At 50.5% G+C, this 20,351-nt stretch overlaps 1 protein-coding gene across 2 annotated transcripts in view; it reads right to left on the bottom strand.

The window, feature by feature from the left end:
* The window catches only part of STXBP1 (syntaxin binding protein 1), a 64,806-nt gene extending 45,318 nt beyond the window's left edge, over positions 1–19,488 (bottom strand). For both annotated transcript variants that reach the window (XM_032797810.1, XM_032797809.1), the window contains exon 1: positions 19,322–19,488. In XM_032797810.1, the coding sequence (XP_032653701.1) occupies positions 19,322–19,358 (37 nt within the window). In that variant the 5' untranslated portion in view covers positions 19,359–19,488. The remainder of the gene's footprint in view (positions 1–19,321) is intronic.
* Between the last annotated feature and the right edge of the window lie 863 nt (positions 19,489–20,351).

Here is a 20,351-nt window from a genome sequence, read left to right as displayed (position 1 = left end):
GCAAGCCTCAGCTCGCTCGCTGGTGGGTGCAATGCTCTGGCCTTGCTGGGGAACAGGGAGTTGAATAGGAGGCATTCCGGGGGGGGGCTCTGTCAGGATGAGAGGAGAGTTGGATGGGGCGGGGGCAGTCAGGGCGGGTTCTGAGAGGTAGTTCAGGGACTTGGAGAGGGGGTTTTAGATAGAGGGCGGGGAGGTATCGGGATCGCGTGCGTCAGGGCAGACGTGTGTGATATGGGGTTGGGTTTGAAATGGGTGGTTGATGGGGCAGCGTCCTAGGGGGAAGCAGCGAAGGACTGGGGGTTGGATGTTGCAGCGGGAGGCAGTCAGCGGGAGGCGGTTCTGGGGCGTCAGTGGACAGGGAATGGGGGGGAGGGGACGGGATGGGGCAGGGGTTCCGGTGGGGCATCAGGGAACAGGAGGGGTTGGATGGGGCAGGAGTCCTGGGAGGGGGCGGATAGGGGGTGAGGGTTGGGCCACGACCCTCTTCCTTAACCGGGAATTTGCGTAAGCATCACATCACCTTCTAGGGGTCATGTCCAACTAGTGAGACAGGGCCTTCCAAACCAAGCACCTGGATCAGGAGACCTGGCCAGCCCAGAGACATATTTCTGCCAAATTTATATGTGCTAACAATTTGTTAAGACACTTCCAGAGATTCCTCTGGGCCACAGGTTCACATCCAGCCCGTCTTTGCAGTGACTGAAAGTTACTCCCATCCAGTGACTGCTCATTGGCTTACGTGTAAAAAATTAGTGTTCCCCATCCAGTCTCTAGTGGCCAAGTATCCACATCACCAAAATGACAGCCTAGTGAACAGCCTAAGCAAGGAGGCCCAGGGCTGCCTGGGCCAGGTGGCTGAATAACCACCTCACCCTTTTGATGTGCACCTATGACAATCCCCCTATATGGCATCCTGTTTCTGAAAGAGTTAATGGGAGTAAGCGAGGCCAATTAGCTCACCTGGCTGCACTTTAGGGCTGGGCCAGGTCTAATTAAGGCTAAACCCAGCTGGGGAAGAGCTGGGTGCTTGGTACAAAGCAAAAGGGGGCTACAAGAAGCTCCCTGACTAGACAGTGGAGAGACTGGAAGAGTGAAGGAGGACGTCCAGGAGAAAGTTGGCCCTGGGATCTGCTCCTGCATACAGAAGTCTGGCAGAAGGCTTGGGGAGAGCTCTGATAAAAGGCCAGGACCTGGGCTTCCAGAGAGAGAGCCATGAGAGGTGTTCAGTGGAGGACAGCAGGGGAAACGTAAAAGGGATGAAAGGTCAAGCCTGAGGAGGGCAGAAGTTAGGTGGAGTTTGTACCTTTGCCTTGGGATTTACTGGGGGATTCCAAGGAAGAGCCCTGGCCCTGGGAGAAGGGTGAACTAGAGAGGCTGTGGGTGAGGCCTGCTGTCAGGCTATGGTAGGAAGAGGTCCAGGGAGCCGTCGGCAAGGATACTGGAAGAGCAGACTGTGGCTGCTGGACTGAGACCTAGTGTAGTGGGAGGGCCTGGGCTCCCCTACCAGCCACAGGGCCGGTGAGGGGAAGAAGCACCACTGAAAGCTCTGAGCAAAGGAGTGAAATGACCATGGAGCCCATAGCTGGGGCCAAAGACCAGCAGTAGGGACACTGGACTCCTTATGTGTTGGATTTTGTGACCTTGGAAGGGGTGGAGCTAAATCACAACCTGGCTGGAGGGCTGAGTCCCTAGAAGAGGCACTACCGTGGGATGGCAGCAACCGTCCACAGGAGGTGCTAGAATGGAAAGAGAAGCTGCTATGCTGCACCCAGCCAGGAGGGGCACCAGCTCTTCCACAGGGGATAAAACCCCAGACCTTCAATACCACAGTACAGGCTTCTGCCACCTGAGCTCAAGGAGTAGCTCCATCAGCTGGTAGCAGTAGCTGACCATCCTCCACATGGACCAGTCATCAGTGAGGGGTCATGACACTTAGCCAGTGTGTTACCCGTGCTGTATCTCTTCCTGTGGAGAAGCAGAGCGCTCTCCGGTCTCCAGGGCTCTCAGTTCAGCAGATTTCATCAGCACTAACCTCAGTGGATTATTTACTTTTTAAGGCTCAGGTTACAAAATCCTTTGGAGACGGAAATGCCACAATGGGAGGGCTTCTCAGGAGGACCCTTAGCTCTGGATGTGCCCCACTCACCTTTATCCACTGGATCAGCCATTTCAGCTCAATCTCACAGGAAAGCCCACTGGGCAAGCTCCGGCTGTCTGTGCTGCTGCACGGCACAGCAGGGAACATCTCCTTAGGTCGAGTCACGCAGCACAGGACAAGTGCCTTTGCCAGTGTCACATGGAGATGTCCCCTTCCCTGGGGAATCGGGCGCTGATAGCTGTACCCTGTGATAGAATCAGTCCTTCCTGGAGCTGGACAGGGCTGGAGAGCTGCCTGCATGGGCAGAATGCTGCTGTCAGGCAGGGGAGCGGGCTGCTGGGCAGGGTGGGTTAGAGCCCATGCTCCCTCCTGAATGTTAAAGGCTGGATCTAGGCACGCATCGAACAAGACGCTGGAGACAGAACAGAACAGGGACTAAGCTAAAGATGCCTCCCCTTGGGGCCAGGCTACTAAGCTCCTCTGGATGGGCAAATCTCTGCCTCTGATCTCTCTGCAGAGGGAAAGGGATCGGGCTAGCTTTCCCATTAGCACAGCGGTGAGGCATGTTATACGGCCCTGGGACCATCAAAGTCCACATTCCCAACATGGTGCATTCTGGTGACTAACACTGAGCTCCTGCGAACAACAATAATACCTAGCTCCTGCCCTCGGTAAATCCCAAAGTGCCTCACAAAGGTGGGAGGGATCTATCACTATTTTACAGATGGGGAAACTGAGGTACAGAGCAGTAACGTGACTTGCCAAGCAGAGAGTGGCAGACCTACGAATAAACCCTGGTCTCCTGTGTCCCGGTCTCGTGCTCCTTGCACTCTGCTGTATGGCTTCAATGCTATTTGCATATAATCAGGGCTGGATAAGATGCAGTGGGTGCTCTGTGGGAGGGGAGAGGATTCCCTAGTGGTGCATGTTTGGCCTGTGGCTCAAGGATGGCTCTGTCCCCTTTGGCATCCTGGGCTCTGTCCCTTGAATAGCAAAGAGGAAACAGAGCCTGGGGGGAGGCTCATATACTGCTGGGGACCAGGAAGCACAGAATGGTTGGATGTGCTGCTAGCAGCAAGCAAGCTCAGCTTGGGGTGGAGGATACCAAAGGGCTGTGCAGCTGGGTCTGTAGGGAGGGCTGCCAGGGAAAGGGATCCTTCATGCTCATGGCTGGCTCTTCGCTCAGGTGCAAGGATGTGAGTGTCAGGGGCCATGCTCAGCATTGGTGGAGGGTCCCCTTAGCCTCACTGGGCAGGGTCAATGGCTGGGCAAGGGTTAAAAAGGAGCTGTACCAAGTTTCTATGGGAGCCCCCAGGGCAGGCAGGTTCGTTATGGAACTCAGGTCAGGGCTTTCAGGGGCTCTATGAGACTGTGCTGAGCGAACCTGCAGGTCTGGATTGTGAGTGAAGCCAACTCCCTTCCCAGTTCTGGATCTAGGGGAGCAGGAGATGGAAGCATACCCAAGCTGGGGAGTCCTCCCTGTTTCAGCCCAAAGCAGAGGAGTCTCCGCCTTCTCAGCTGGGTCCCTCCTGGAGTCTTCCATCTCATTCACACCTACGATTCAAGAGGGTGCAACCTCCGCCCCCATGAGCCCAATGAGGAGAAAAGGTTCACAGAAACCCCTGTGAATCAGAACCACGGAGGAAGGCCCAGATAATCCATCTCAGGCATCTGGCTTCGCTGCAGAGATTTTTCCAGCTAACCCAGCCGTGGGGCTGGGGGCTGCCTCAGCAGGAGGGATGGTAACAGCTGTGAACTTTACCCTGGCTATGGGCAGAGCTGGGAACCATGCCTACTCTAGAAGCAGGGGAGTTGCTGTCTAGGAGAAACCCCTTGGGCTCGATCATTGGGACAGGCATGCTGAAGCTAAGACCACAAACTGTTTCTCCTGCAGCTGATCTGTGAGGAAAGGATAGTTTCCAGGTGATCCCGTTTGCATCTCCAGCAAGCAGAATGGCTAAGGCAAAGGCAGAGAGACACGCTGAGGTTTTCCAGATTTCTAAGCAAACGGATGCTTAGGAGGCTGTGATTCGGGGGTCTCCGAGGACGTGAATTAACTATCGCCCCGTGGCTTCTGCATGGGATGCGGCCACATCCTGTCTGAAGAAGCCCCAGAACCCACAGGCCAGATCAGACTAATCAGTTCAAATATATATTTGCAGCCATCTTTTATTAAGATCTTTGCTGGCTTTAATAGAGAGTTAGGATGGTCCTGGGGTTAGGGTACTAGCCTAGGTTTGGGAGAGCCAGGTTCAAGTTCCTGTTCTGCCACAGACTCTCTGTGTGACCTTGACCAAGTCCCTTAGGGCCAGACTTCTAAAGGTCTATAAGTGCCTACATAAGCACTGGGCACTTGTGAACATGCCACTAGGCATTAGCCACCTGAATACCTGTACCTGGGAGCACAGGGGATTTCATTCTCCACTGGGTTCCAGATGAATCCAGCCTTATACAAACTGCCAGGGGAGAAACATCTCTCCCATCACACATGCCATCTCCCTCCGGTCCAAAAACAATAACGCCCCCTCCTGGAACCAAGCTGAGTCATCCTTTCCCAGCCCCATCTCTCTCCCCACAAGTAGCATTGTGCATGCTGCAGGTGGCTGGGGAGCACAAAAGGCAGATGTGTCTGAGACAGGAAGCTGGAAATCAGCCTGGGGGCTTGAATCCAGTCTCTCTGTGCATGTGAGAGAAAGCAGGGATCGTGGATCTAAAAGGGGACATCTCATCTCCTTCCCCCTCCCTCTCTTCCCTGGGTGCTAAGGAGCTTGGCTGGTCAACACCCAAATTCACTACTCCTGGATCATCGCTGGTCCTAATATTGTCGGGCTGAGAGGATGATCCTGTTCATCAAAGGGCCAGCCTCCAGCTGTGGCTCTGCTCTCCCTGGGAGGAGCCAGCCCCACAGAGTTGTTGCTGTAGCAGTGGGCTGCAATATTCTTCCCTGGCATTGCAGTGGCTCCCGGAGCAGGCGTCTGGCTGATGGCTGGGCTCTAGCTGTGTGGGCAGAGGCCTCGCCCATCCTGCAGACAGAGTCTGCAACGTCTTTCCTCTCCAAGAGACCCCTCTCTCCCCCACACCACTGCGGGGCATCTTCTCACAGGGTGGGCTGGCAGATCACAGCAGGACTGAGAGGCTGCCATGTGCTGGCACTGCCCAGGGCATGGGGGGGGTGGGGAAAGGGAGAAGGGATCTGAGATGGCACAAGACTGTCTTAGCAGTGATTCAGGCTCTGTGGAACCCTGTGCAAAGGACAGGGCCCCCACCTACCTCATCTACAGCCAGGTCTATTTCTGTGTACCCACCACAACCCCTGCCGGCCTGCAGCCCCTTTCTCCTCTGACTGCAGCAACTCCCCCTGCCCCTGTCCGTGGGCTCCCACAGCAGGTGCCTGAGGAAACAGGCCAGAACTTGAACCTGGGACACAGACAAGAGAGCCAGCAGAGCGGAGAATGCAGTGCCAGCAGCGGAGTAGCTGGCAGATCCTGTGTGCAAGAGCCTCTGGCTCCCACATGCCCATAGCGATGGTGCCCAGACCTGAAGATGCCAAGGCTGCGATGCCCCTGGCTGCTCCTGGGGTATTGCTGGGACTTGCTCATCAATGGCCCGCCCTGCTCCTTGTAAGGTGCATCACTGTGTTTGGAGCTGGTTAGTGGGAGGATGTTGGAGTGGGGGATTGCTGGCAGTGCTGCCTAGCAGGAGCCATTTTGACCCTTCATGCACCTCCTTTTGTCAGTGGAGCTCTGGGGGTTGGCAAGAGCAGCCCCCTGAATGCACAGGTTTGGAGAGAACAAGCTGGCCGGGGAAGGGATTCTGGCTTTGCAGCCCTGGTGGAGTCCTCTCAGTGCACTGAGTGCAGCCATGCAGGTCCCCACTGCCAACCTGCCCCAGGCCCTGCAGGCTGTGGATGGGCAGCTGTCTCTGCAGTCAGTTTCCTCCTCCACCCCCTCCCCCCCGGCCCCGCTCGGCAGCAAGCTGCAATCTGTTTGATCCTTCCGCCGAAGATCTGCCATGAGCCATCTGAATGGTGTCTGCCTGCAGTTCCATCGGATGCAGTGCTGCATCTGCTGCCCGGTGACAGCTCTACGTCAGAGGTTTAGGGCAGGCCCCTTAAACTGCCTTCACTGTCCACCAGCTCCTTAGTTAAGGGAGCTATTAAAAGTGCCCCTCTGAACTCTGGCAGGGCTGCGGGCGGTTTGGTGCACTCCCTTGGCTGCTGCACCATCCCGGATAGAATGCACCTTTTTGCTTTGTGCAGTCCAAGGCACCAGAGCCGCTGCCAGGCTCACACCCTGCATCTAGAATAATAACAAGAATAGTAATGTCTAGCTCGTCTATAACACTTTCCAGCCACAGATCTCAAAGTGCGTTACCAAGGATTGTCATTATCCCCATTGTACAGGTGGGGAAACTGAGGCACAGAGGTGCCATGACTTGCCCAAGAAGAGCTGGTCTGTTACACAAATGGCTGAAAGCAGCTCCCAGGTTTGGGCTGAGGTGATTTTGTTCAGATTTATTTACTCTTTATCCGTCGTGAGACAGAGCTAGCACTGCCCGTTCTGCACCAGATCAGCCTGCTGAGATTTACGATGGCCTTTGGTGCCAGCCAATACAAGCAGAGGATTTTTGAAGCCCACTGCCTGCTTCAGTGAAAGCAAAGAATCCATCGCCATTCTTCAGGGCAATTGTGAAATCTTCAGTAGAGAGGAGGCTGGAAACCCTTCCTGACCCTACAACCTATACCCTGAAGCATGAGACTTGTTTCAAATACCCATGTCTCTGGCACCTTAGAGGCAGAAGGCCAGTCCTCAAGTGCTTCAGTCTCCCTAGCAATCCTGGTGTCTGACATAACCAATGCTCTTGACATGTGCATGTTTACACGGGGGGGTTGTTTCTGTCTTTCTGGCACTTAGCAAGCAAGTCCTGACCGCAGCTTGAAGCCCAGTGACTGACAGGCAGGATACCAGATTGGAGGGACAAGAAGACTGCTTTGATCTGGAATATCCAGTGTGGCCGTACGGAATGGCATTATGGCCCTCGCCTCTCAGGACCTCCACATCTCTGACCACAGGGAAATCAGCTGTCAAGGCAGCTGTTGGGAAAGGCCTGCAGCCAGCGCAAGTCAGAGGTTGGGGAGATGTAGGGTGGGGAACAGAGAGGGCAAGTGTCTGGCTTCATTTGACAAAGATTTGGGTTAGCTACAGCGATACCACCTCCGGGCTCGGTGCACTGTTGTGGGAGCAGGAGAGGGGTGATGAGTGGCAGAGGTGGGGCACACTCATCCTGCAAGGGGACTGCCCCCGGCCTTCCCTAAGACCACTCAATTCTTCACAGAACAAGCCAGCCAATCGGTAAAGGGGTTGATCCTCTCAGAGACCCCCAGCCCTCAAACACAGCCTTGGTCAGACCAGCCACTTCCTGAAGGCTGGATGACCGTGGCCTGGGAATGAGGGATAAATTGATGCTGGCCATAGCGCAGCAAGCAGAGTGCTGCCCGCGTGGGTGTGTGCTGCATGGGCAGGAGTCTGCAGTACTTCGAGTGAGCATTTTTATCCCCAAAGGAGCCCTGGATGGCCGAGTACCCCAAACCCCCAATACTCTAGGCCTCCCCAAGTTCTGCAGTACCCCGAGGCCCCCAGTGCTACAATACCAGCCCCCTAGCACCTCCAATACTACAATACCTCAGTCCCTCAGTACTGCAGTACCCAGATACCCTACAGCAAACCCAAGAAATCCATAGCAATAGATCACATGCCCTGCACTGCTGCAGCTGAGGCACGCTCTGGGGGAGCTAATGGCAAAAGGTTGCAGGAGAATCCCGTGTGAAGGGGAAGGGAGAAGAATCAGAGAGCGGAGATACTGGGAGGGACCGGCTGGATTCGCGGGGCAGGCCTGCACTGCAGAATTCCAGGAGTGCCCCATGTCCAGCACTGCATATCTGCGAGGCGGGGAGCGGGTGGGACATGTCAACGCAAGTGACTGTGCCCACTGTGCCAGTGTATGGATGAGAGATATCTCCTGCTCCAGGGCCCAAAACACAGAAATTGCAAAGGACCAGAAAGGAGCAAAGACATCACCTCAGAAAGCAAGCCGGAGAAGCAGCTCCTGAGCTTGGGGAGAAAAGAGAGAGACGTCATGCTACGGAGCAGCCTGCCACCAGTTCAGGGAGAACAACCCTGACAAAGACAGCGGCGCCACAGATGCTAGAAAGCCTTGTCCTGGAAACACTGCACCCATCTGGGCCCTGGAGACCCTGCCTCATTTTGAAATTCTGGCAACCCTTGTCCAGCTTGCTGTGCCCGCTTGGTACAACTGGGCTGAAGTGGGGTGTGTGGGCACAGTAGATGCATGGAGAGAGCACAGGTGGATACATGGATGAGATGTGCCAAGCTTAGGGAGTGTGCAGGCTTAGGGATAGGGTGGGTGTGCTCTGCATCTGGCCCTGGGGTGGGATATGGGCAAGGTTCTCCAGCATAGATCAGAACAGAGCGCAGAACAACTGGAGGAAGGTGGGGACTGCTCAGCTAACAGCTCTCCTCAAGGGCTGTGCAGCAGCCACCACACATACAAGCTCCCAAAACTCTAGTAGCTCCAGGTAAGCTATAGTCAGAGGATACTAGAGCCCAATGGGACCTGGATTCATGAGTGGGACCCCCAGGCACTACCACAATACAAATAATGAAGAATTGTAGGGGCGAAATGGCAGAGAGGTGCCTTGGACCCTTCCTGCCGACCCCTCGACTGGGAGAAGTCATCTCACCTGGGACAACATTCTATGATTGGGAAGCGGCAAAAGAAGATGCGCTGATGAACTTCCTGTCTGGGTGCCCAGCAGAGTGTGTGTCTATTAATGACTTTAATGGAACTACTCTGTATTTACACCATTGTAACCAAGAGAAGAATCAAGCCTATTATCTTTAATATTATGCAGATGGGTGGGACAGTGTGTAGCAGCCATTTACTGCCCTCTACCGGCGGTCCTGCTGCCTTGGCACCCTAAGAAGCTGTCTTTTTGGAAGAGAAAGGCAGCAAATTCAGACTCCAGGAGTTGCCTAGAAAGGCCTTCCAGGATCAGCTGCTGGTGGAACCAGTGAGACTTGGTCCTTCAATGGCTAGAGGGCCTGCAGTACTCGCAGGCCAATGAGAGGCCAGCAGACCAGATAAAAAGAGTTGGCTGCTACTGTCTAAAGCAGTTCTGCATGAGGCTGGGACAGGGCAGGGAGGCTCTCCCTGTCTTAATACAAGATCCCTTGGTCAGGTGCCTTTTGGTTGGCCCAGAGAAGGACAGTTAATAAGTACTTTAATGCCCAAGCGGCCATCTTGAGGTAAGTGTTAATTTATTTTCTGCAAAATTAAGGTGAGCTTGTTTTACTGGATGCCTCAGGTGAGCCTGTGACAGTCAGATATAACTAAGGTCATGGAAAAAATATTTTTGGTGTCCATTTCATCCCACAACACTGGATGTTATCATCATATGCCTGCTTGTATGGCCTCACCACTTTGGGTCTGTTATCCTCAGGCCAAGCTGCTCTTAAATTTCTCTTTCTATTTTTACTAAGAATGAGGGGAAAAAGCGAACTGCTACAATTTCACTTCTGTAACTTATATAAAAATAACGCTAATCCAAAAGGCTAAGGGCGAGTGTTTCTCCTCTATTATTGATTACCTTTTTTACTGATGGTCTTCACCACTCTTGAGAGAGAAGGTCTTAAACAAGTGATGGGGACAACTCATAGGGCTACAGCCAGCTCACTAGATATCTTGCATGGATCTTCCAGTCCGTCATTCTTTCTGAATTAATTTGCCTCTCTGGGTGATTTGCATGGTACTAAAGTGACCGGATAATTTAAAAGTTAGCAATGAGGTGGCCTGTAAGAAATAAAACTGGAATGTCACCCCAGGAGGCAATGTATTTTATTTATAACTGAGCAATGCAGAGCAATCTTTCACGGAGCCTTTCAAACGAGTACCGTTTGCTTGACATAGGGTCTGATCCTCCCACCATTAGCATCAATGGCAAATCTCCAGTTGACATTGATGGTGCAATAGTGGAACTGTAAGAAAAGTGGGCTCAATACTTCACACGGGGTAACACTCTAGCACTTCAGTGTAGACACTGCCTACACCAATGGGACAGGTCCTCCAGTCGGCATTGTTAATCTATTTCCCTGAGAAGCAGTACCTACGCGGATTGAATAATTCTTCTGTCTACACCGGGAGTTAGGTTGGCTTAACAACATCTCACAGGGGTGTGGATTTTTCACACCCCTGAGAGACAGATATGCTAATGCAAGTTCCCAGTGCAGACCAGCTCTCAATTAAACCATATTAACTCTAGGGCAGAGCATGGGTGTAACCAAAGGCAGAATTTGCTTCAATATGTCTAATTTTACAGCTACAGATGTCCTACTCATGTGATCATGCTACAGAAATAGCCTGAAGCCCATAAGGAAATTAATGGCATGTAAATATATTTCCAAGGGGAGTTGTAAACCAATGTGCATATCTAATAGGACTGGTAACATAAGAGCAACCTGATTGGCTGATGAAGAATATGATTGGGAGGATACTCTCAGTTTAGCTACCCAACACTGGCTGTTAACCAATGGGAAAGACTCACTAGGCAAACATGTAGCAACACATTTCACAAGAGCAGTAACACACTTCAGGATGAGGGACACCTGTTCTCAGCGGGCTGAAGGTACTTGGCCTTCAGCTTCAGTTCTTGCAAAGAACCAGTGACCATGTGGGTATCCCATGTAACATGCATATCTTGTGACGTGATACAGCTCCCACTTTTCAGATACAGCTATCTAAGAGGTGGCCCCCCATTACTGTAGTATATGAACATCCATAGTCACTACTGTATTTATCCTCACTACACCCCTGTCAGGCAGGGCAGTGCTGATATCCCCATTGTACAGATGGGAAACTGAGGCAAAGAGAGACTAGTGACTGTAACACTAAGCACCTCTGCAATCACACCGTACACACTATTGTAGTAATCTTTGTACAAAACACACCTTGTGAGGTATCATCTGAAAACCAATAACTCCCTGATCATTAATATTCTTGTTTGATGTACATAAACAATGGGTATTAAGAGTAACAGATGTGCTAGAATGATGACTCAAGTATGTTTAACCCAGGCATGCCAGGCGAGTTGGTAAACAGGTCTGCCTTAGACAAAGGAACATGTTTTCCCCACTGGGAGTTATTTCCAAAGCACTTTGAAAGACAATGAGAACATATTTACGTATCATGTAAGCAGTCTCATCAAGCTAACAAAGGGTGGAGGCAAACCTCACACCAACCTCAGGATGGCAGCTGTCTGTCTGTCTCCAATGAAATAGTGGAAGCTCTCATTATATAGAAGATCATCGGGGGATGGGAAGCCCACAGGAAGGGAAAAAACAGCTTGAGGTCATCCTGCCTCTTAAAACAAAGTCATTAAACTTTGGAAGATATAAGCAAGGGCAGAAACCATCTTTGGCATCCAACACTAGCCAGCCACAATGGAACACAGCTCTTGCAAGCCAAGAGAGATGAGTCCTTCAACCAAGGTGGGGTTAAAGTCTCTGGAAACTGAATATAGGTGAGAAACCATCTTTCACCAAGCCTGTACCTTGTTAGATTAAGTTTTAGAGTTTTAGATGCGTGTTATCATTTTTACTTGTTTGTAATCCTTTCTAACATCATTCCTTTTACTTGGCATCACTTAACCTACGTCCTATATTTAATAATTTTGTTTTACTATTAATCTAAACCGCTAGTGCCGTGTTGGAATTAAAGCGACTCTTAACTTCAGTTAATGTGGCAAGCTAGTGGGGTTTGTGTTTTTTAGAGGAACAAATGAACATTATGATTTCACTGCACTATCCAGGAGATAGCTGGACATTGCAGACCACAGGGTTTTGTAGAAATCTAGGACTTGGGAGTGTGTTGGGATCACCTTGCTGGTTGTAACCCAGGCTGGTGCAAGCCAGAGAGTGGCAGTGGTGTGTTGCTGGCAGGCTGCTGGAGTGTTTCTGGACCAGGGCTGTAGTTATACAAAGACACTCAGGGTACAACCCGCATACTTGTTGCTGATGATGAATATCCCAGGCCGGGTGTTACAGCAGCAAAGCATTTGAGGCAACCAAGATTGCAAGGCAATTGGGGACACAACCCCTCACTGGCCTGGATTGTCCCCCGAGCTGCATCACAGTGACATCTGCAGCAGAGCAGGGACCTGAACCCTGGGAGGGATAGCTCAGTGGTTTGAGCATTGGCCTGCTAAACCTGGGATTGTGAGTTCAACCTTGGAAGAGGTGGTTGGGGATTGGTCCTTCTCTGAGCAGGGAGTTGGACTAGATGTTCTCCTGAGGTTTCTTCCAACCCTGATATTCTATGATACCAGGCTAGCACCCTAGTCACTGGATTATCTTTCCTTTCTAGGGCCTGATTTTCTCAGGGCAGCTGCCACTTCTGAAAGTCCAGCCTCTACCGTAGTGCCACTTGGCACCCAAAATCACAAGTCACTTCTGAAAAGCTGGTGACAATCTCTCCAGCAAAACCTGCCCAAGAACCACTTCCAATACCAACTCCTAGCTTAATGTATCTCCAGCATAAATTTGTTCAATCTTTATTTAAAGACCCACTTAGACTAGGCAACTGATTTTTGCTGGTCCATTACTTGATATTAGACAGTGGTTTCTAACCATTAGTTCTGGAACAGCCTTCCAAGGGGAGTAGTGGGAGCAAAAGACATATCTGGCTTCAAGACTAAGCTTGATAAGTTTATGGAGGGGATGGTATGATGGGATAGCCTAATTTTGGCAATTAATTGATCTTGATTATTACAGGTAATAGCCCGTGTCTGTATGGGAGTTAAGATGGGGTTGGGACTGAGTTACTACGAGAATATTCCTGGATGCTGGCTGTGAGTCTTGCCCATATGCCAGATTAAACTAATCGCCATATCTAGGTGGGAAGAATCTTCCCTCCGAAAGATTGCAGAGCCCTGGAGTTTTTCGCTTACCTCTGAGCGTGGGACGGCAGATCACTTGCTGAGATCCTGCACCTGTCTTTAAACCATGATTTGAGGACTTCAATAACTCAGACATAGGTTAGGGGTTTGTTACAGGAGTGGGTGGATGAGATTCTGTGGCCTGCATTGTGCAGGATGTCAGACTAGATGATCATAATGGTCCCCTCTGACCTTAAAGTCTATGAGTCTATTAACAGATTATTCGTGACCCCTCATAAACAATCTATTATACCATTTATATACCTCAGAAATCGGCTCAATGCATGTTTTCTAGGCCTAAATGTATTATTCCCTAAGCATGTCCATCACTGTAAAGCAGACCCATTGGCTTAGGAACAGTGGGCAGGCAGTCACTTGGTTTAAAGCACAGATAACACTTCATTCTTAAAGGCAGAGCTCAGCCCTGCAACATTTACTCAACCAAAGAAACCTCAGTAACCGTTGAAGGATCAGGCCCAATGCGCTTAAACAGAAGGACTTACTATTTAGTGTCTCCACCTTAGTGTCTTGAAAGTTTACTCTTCTAACTGGATTCATTCCTTCACCTGCTGTTTATCTGAAAAAACTTTGTGGTATTTTAAGTCTGGCTTCACAGAAAACAATACTGTTTTTAACACATGGTCACTGAGATGCGAGCTCCAGTGTGCCACACGTGTATTAAATATGACTACCAAGTGTACAGAGATAGGTTACAGGCTACCTCCTGCTCTCTCCTGAGCTCAACAGCAGAATTCCAATCAAGGTCAAGGGGAGCAGGAACAGTTTTTCCAACCACCTGGTGAGTTGCCTCTCCTGGTTACTAAGCCCGAAGAGCCACTGCAGGGATGCAGGACCACAAATTTTACCCCGTACAGAGAGTGGTGCAAATGTGCCATAGATTTAATCACCATCAGGAGTTCCTTAACGCTCCTGCGGCACTGCATGGAAGAAAGGATTTTCAAAAGCGCTCAGCATGTCGGGAGCAAAGCACTTAGAGAAATCTTCCTGAAATCATGGGCACTGAGCACTTGGAAAGCCGATTGGAAGGGTTACTTGCAGTCTCCCTCGTCACCCACAATGAAGTCGTCTTGGCTTTGCGTGTGCTGGTCTGAAACAGACAGTGTATATTTCTGCCCAAATGCCAAAACCCAGGGAAAACGTTGTGGCAGTGCTGCGGGAGGGAGTGGATCGTAACACTTCCTGACGTTAGGGAGATGCAGAGCTCTCTCTTTTTAAACTACAGTGGGGAGGTTGGGGAGGGGGGATAAAAAGGGAAACTAAACCCAAAAAAGTCTTATAAATTAGAAAGAAATGTCAAGTTCCATGTTTGACGCTGTCACTCCAGCCATAATTTCCTTTGTTATAGCTAATGTGTTGGGAGAGGGGACATGCAGACAAATGCAGAATCCTTGCATTCAGTAACACCTCAGCTGTGATACTTAAGAGCTGGTTAACTCCCCTGCCTTGCACCTTGGGTGGTCAACGAGCCTGTGCAAGTGAGTGTTGAAGGCTAAAAAATCAGAATTCTCTATTCGTGATGGTGGCAAGGGGCCACATGCTCTCGCACAGGTATAAGGCCCAGATCCTCAAATGTATTTAGACACCTGACTCCCACTGACTTCCATAGACATTAGAAACCTTGAGCATCTGGGCCTGAACAACTACCCAAAGGGCAAGGCAGTGAAGAATCTGCCCATTCGCCACTATTCAGGCCAGCTTGTCAGGAGGGCTCTGTTCCAATGTACCCAGCATGCTGAGCGCTTTTAAAAATCTCTCCCACGGGGGGTCAGTTATGGATGGCCTGCCAGCCCTGGGCACTTGATCTTTTGTGTGTCTATAAGAACAGTTTCTCGGATTGTGTAGACGTATGGGAAGAGAAGGAGAGTCTGTGTGTGTGTGCCAAAAAAATGAATACGCTGCTAAGGTTTAATTCTTTGAACAATCCCAACATGCGAGCGTTCGGCGTCCTACAGCACCATTAGCGTGAGCACCCTGTACCTATTGTATGTATTTGTGGCTTTCACTTGGAAATCATGAACAGTGATAAAGCCAGACATCTAACAAGGAAGCTTAAATAGCGGATGTTACATATGGGCAGCATGGTTGCAGATACCTTGATGGAGATTTCCCAGGCAATTTAGGGGATTCTTGACAAATGGCTTCCATTCATTCTAATAATAAAGGTGTCTAACATATTCCTTTATAGTGTCTCTTTAAACAAAGGCCGTTGTAACAGTGGTTTCATTACAGGGCAAGGGTTTGTAAACTTCTCAAAGGACCCTGAATAATTTTTAAAGTGTCTAAATGCCCAAAACTGTTTGCAAATTTCAGCCCTTGCCTTTGCATTTCCAGTGTGACACAAGGGTTCATTTCTTTTAAAAGAAACAATAATAAGAAACAGGAAATTAAATTCAAAGAGGAGAGAGAGAATCCTAGGAGTGCGCAATCGCTGAGGGCAATGGAGCTGGCACAGTGCTTACAGCCTGCTCTCCTTTAGCCGCACTGTTAACCCATAACCGCTTCAGCGAGGCACTAGGGCACCGTATGGGAAACCTCTACGAAATCAGCGGAGGAACAGGCTGCCAGTCCCACCCAGTTGGCCTAAAGGAGGTGCAAAGAAGCAGACTGCTAACAGGCCAAGAGAGGAAGAAAATAGTGCAGGACCTAGCTGGGGAGGAGATGACCAGAGATGCTCATTACTCTGCCAGGTATTCCAGGCCCATGGTATTCAGGGACACAAAGGCCGAGATTTGAAGTAAATGTGAGAGGCAGGCTGAGAGGTCCAGGGGATGGGCAGAGGATGGGATGAGGCAGGAGGTGGGCAAAGATTTCTAAACAGTGCGGAAGCTCATGCTCCCCAACTCATCTGCTCTGCACCCCGACACACTCCTGCCTGCTTAGCACAGCCCCTTCTACTTGTTGGAAGGCCAACATGGTTTAAAAACAATCACAGCAGCTCCACTAGGCACCATCGTTGGCCTTAAAAAGAGAGGAACAAACCTGGGTCAAATGGGGCAGCTGGCAAATATGGTAACTTCATTTCTCCCCCTCACCCCCCCAAAAAAGTGGACAAGAGTTTCATAAAATGGTGATGGAAGGGGCTGGGAATCCGGATTTAACCGTTACTGAACTCAGGTACGCTGGAGAGATTTTACTCAGAATTTACAAGACGCCCGTGGGCAGAGGCCAGACCTTGAAAGTTTCATCCAGGAATGTGATTTTTTTTTTTTCTGGGGGGAATTATGAGACTATTTTGCAACTGCATGGGCTGCACGGTGTTTTCTCTCAAACACAACATGGGGTGGGTGGAGGGGGTGATGTGCTGGATGGAATGGCCCCAGAAAAGGTATGACATGAGCTGGCTGTAAATTCCGAGGCAAGTCTATAAAGTTATCACCAAGGGCTAGAGGGAAGCCAGGCCCGGTGCCTTTCTTTGAAGGGTGGGGCCATGTAAAAGCAGGAGCCACGGCAGGATGATGCTGTGTTGCCTTTCCCAGTCTGTGCACAGGATCAATGGGTGGGCTAGGGATCAGGACAACTGTTTTCCGTGGCATCATCACCACCACCACCACCACCAGAAAACCCTCCTCTACATCCCAGCCCACAATAATCTTCATAGTCAGCATTACCTTCTGCAGTTGCCCACACTGTGCAGTGAACCCATGGGAGAAGTCCTGCAGGAACCGTTGTGGTCAGGAGGCAAGGAGGAGGCCCAAGACTCCCACACACAGAGCTGGGACCTATGGTCAGGGGATGAGCTCCACCTCCTAGACAGGACAATTCCAAGGAAATGGAGAACAAAGTCTCCCCAGGGCCTTGATCCTACAATGAGAGCTCTCTGTAGGCAGAATCCCAAGCCCCAATGAAGTCAATAGGGGTCAGACTGCATGGAGCTCTCTGGACGATCACAGTCCAAATTACCTGTGTCCTATGCAGCATTTTCCTGCACAGGGAGAGAATCTAGCGCTAGTATTATAGATATCCAGACTTCACAGATAATCTTACATTAGAGGGAAATAGAGCTACTGGTTATCTTTTACAGATTACAAAAGCTCTTTTGAGGGAAGAACAGTGCAGTTTGTTATAAAAAGCCTGAAGCACAGAGTTTTGCCTTCAGTCAGATCCCCAACACGGTTGTTAGAACAAGATAGTGTGCGTGACTTGCGAGGGTTAATACTGTATTCAAGCAAAGAAAGAAAACATGTAAAAAGTCAACATCTTTAGCTTCCAGCTACTAGTCTTTGTTCAAGGAATGGAAGGTACAGAAGATACATTTAGATTGTGGCCTTTGAGAGTTTTGACTGAGGGAGGAGGGTCGGACGAGACCTTTAGTTTTTCCAAGGAATGCTGTTAAGGAACGCAGTGATACATTGTGCATCATGTCGGTTTCATAATCTCCTTTTCACACGCCAGAGAGTGAAAGAGGACAATCTAGTGCAAGAGAATTAAATGCAGCAAAATATTTTAAATTCCACCTCATTCCCCTCCAGGATTATCCTGCAGCAGCAGAACCAAAGGATTTTTTTTTCCTCCCCCTCACGGAGCTGACCAAGCCTGCAGATGAGCTGTAGGTTTTTGGAAAATGAAAGCAAAGCAAGACTGACGCAGAGCTGTCTCTTAGCTCTCTGGGCAGGTGATTTCTTGGAACAAAGCAGGACATAAATCTAATGGGATCATCCCATGAAACAGTCACACCACCACACTTCAGCCACACCATCTGCAGACTGGAGCCAATGCTGTGGTGTGGAGGATTGTTAAATAAGACCCTGCCTGCTTAATGCACAAAGCTCCAGAAACGCTTTCTCTGTATCCAGAGGTATTAGAATCTACATGTACATTCTCCCATTCCTACCGCTAAGCAAAAAAATAATAATCACACAATGAATTTTTTAGGAGACATTTTGCCTGATTTCCATTTAAATAAATAATACAAGGTTAATTAATTTCAAGAGAGCAAAAGATTTATATGGTTCATGGCAGAGGGTACTCAGAGGAAGTTGTCACCATTTTATACCATTTTTGTTGTTAGTTGTTTAGGCATAAAAGTTTCTCAATTTAATTGTTAAGGCATGAGGAATGCAGGCACTCTGTACAGGAACTCCCCACCTGCATAAGCTCTAAAAAGAAGAACCCCTTATTTAGATACTAAAAATAACATCATCTTGGGGGGGAGGGGATCTAAAAATTTTTCTCCCCCAAATCTAGAGATCATAAACCCTGAGCCAAAAATAGCACCTTGGATTCATACACAAGAGCTTAAGTTCCTCCCCACCCCCCCCACCACAAATCAGAGCAACTGCACAAAGAAATACCCTGATTGCCAAAGCCTCTAGCTCAAAGCCTAGAGAAGATTCAGCCTTTATTTGAACCATTTCTTCGGGCAGCTGGAACAGCCTCCCCCTCCTCGGGGGAAGGTTCCTGATGGGAAGGGAAGGCTGGGGGCTGCTTGCATGGTGTTATTTGATGTTTTGGGGTGGGAGGGGGGAGTCCAGAAGGCTTTGCCCTGACACTGCAGGATCTGGCATAGCAGCAAGGGCTTTCTCTGCCTGCGCAAAATAACCCAGCCAATTTTGGCGAATGAACCTGTAATTTTGTATTTATTTATTATTGGCCCAGGCAGAGATCACCTCCTCCCACCCCACGCCTGGAGGCTCTGGGGAATCATTTGGGATTTATTTATCAATTATTGTTATCATTCCTGTTGTTATTTATTGGTATAATCAGGCGACCGCTGTCTGCTGGACAAAGCCACTAGGACCCAGAGCCTGGGAAATGGATCAGCTTGCTTTCCCTTTCCATCTCCCTCCCCTGGCACTGCAGAAAAATCCCAACCGCCCCCCTCCCTCAATCAAACAATGGCAACACCCCCTCCCATAGGCCCCATTTCCCCACTTAGGGCTCCAGTTTCCTCTCCTTTGATTCCTCTGCCCCCTTTCCCTCCCCCGCCGGCCATTGATCCTGCCTGCAACGGTTCGGATTGCGCATCTGCAATTCCACCCCCCCGCCCGCTTTCTGTTTTCCCCAGCAAAAGATTACCAAGACTCTAGTCCATTTCCCCCATCAGATCCTGCACCCTCCCCGCAACACACTCCCACGTCCAGAGTGGATCTAATCTCCCAGATCCCCCCAGATCCAGCCCCTCCCCCCCCCCGCACAGCCCAGGGAGGGGAGAGATCAGAAAGGGAAACGGATCAACGGGAGGAGCATCCTCTTACTTTCTCCAACCACAGCCTTGAGCCCGAGGGGTGCCATGCTGGGCCTCTGCGGGGGGGGGGTGTCTCCCCCTTTTCCTGCTGCTTCTCTGGTTTGTAAAAATCCTCTGGCCCCGGCCGCGGCTCTGCTCTCAGCTGACTGCGAAGGAGGGGGAGCCCCGGCAGCTGAAGATGGGGGGGGGGGAGGTGTGGTGCTGATGATGATGATGGGGAAGGGGAGGTGATGGTGCTCTATGACGTCACCGCCCTGCAGACCAATCGCCTAGGCGGGTTAGTGCATCCATCACCGGGCTGCAGGACCGTCCCCCTGGCCATCTGGGCTGGGGGGCAGTAGCTCCTGCGCCCCCACGTCCCCCGGGCTCCGTCCGCCCGCGGGCCCCAGGCAGGCTGCAGGGTGGGCGCTGGCCATGCAGCACACAGCGGGGCAGTGGAGGGGAGAGAGGCACAGCCTAGCATCAGCCGCGGTGCTAGACCACCCGCCACTCACCACTGCTGTCCACACTCGGCTCAGGCTGGGAATGAAGATCGTGGGTCAGCTCCCTCCCTGGGGAAACCCTCCTGTCCTGACTGGCCTTACACCAGGGCTGGGTTGGCAGCCTGGTCAGAAAGCATCGCTTTAATCAAGCCAACCCCTGCGCTTTTACACCCAGCTGCTCCCCCCTCCACCCGTGTATTTATTTATTTATTACTTCACCTTGCATTATTTATTGAAATGGAAACCTTGCAAAATGCACCTTTGAAAATTCAGTGTTGAACTGTAATTTTTTTTGTGTGTAGCTGTGTATGGGGAGAGGGGAATGGGAGAAAGCAATGCAGGTTCAAATAGCTCTGGATAGAGAGAGCATTACTGTATTTATTCCCAGGCTGCATATAAACCAGCTCATGTGGATGATTTTTAGATCTACAGGCATAGAGGTTAGTGGCACAAGGCAGCACTGGACTTTGCCCCTCACGGCATCTCAGAGCTGCAATTTGTTTTTCTCTCTGAGTAAACCAAAGAGACCAGAGGAAAAAATCCAGCGAGACAGAGGAG

The sequence above is a fragment of the Chelonoidis abingdonii genome, chromosome 24 (genome assembly GCF_003597395.2).
Source record: "Chelonoidis abingdonii isolate Lonesome George chromosome 24, CheloAbing_2.0, whole genome shotgun sequence".
Classification (NCBI taxonomy): Eukaryota; Metazoa; Chordata; order Testudines; family Testudinidae; genus Chelonoidis; species Chelonoidis abingdonii.
Note: the sequence above shows the minus strand (reverse complement) of the source record. Positions and strands in the feature narration are given on the sequence as shown.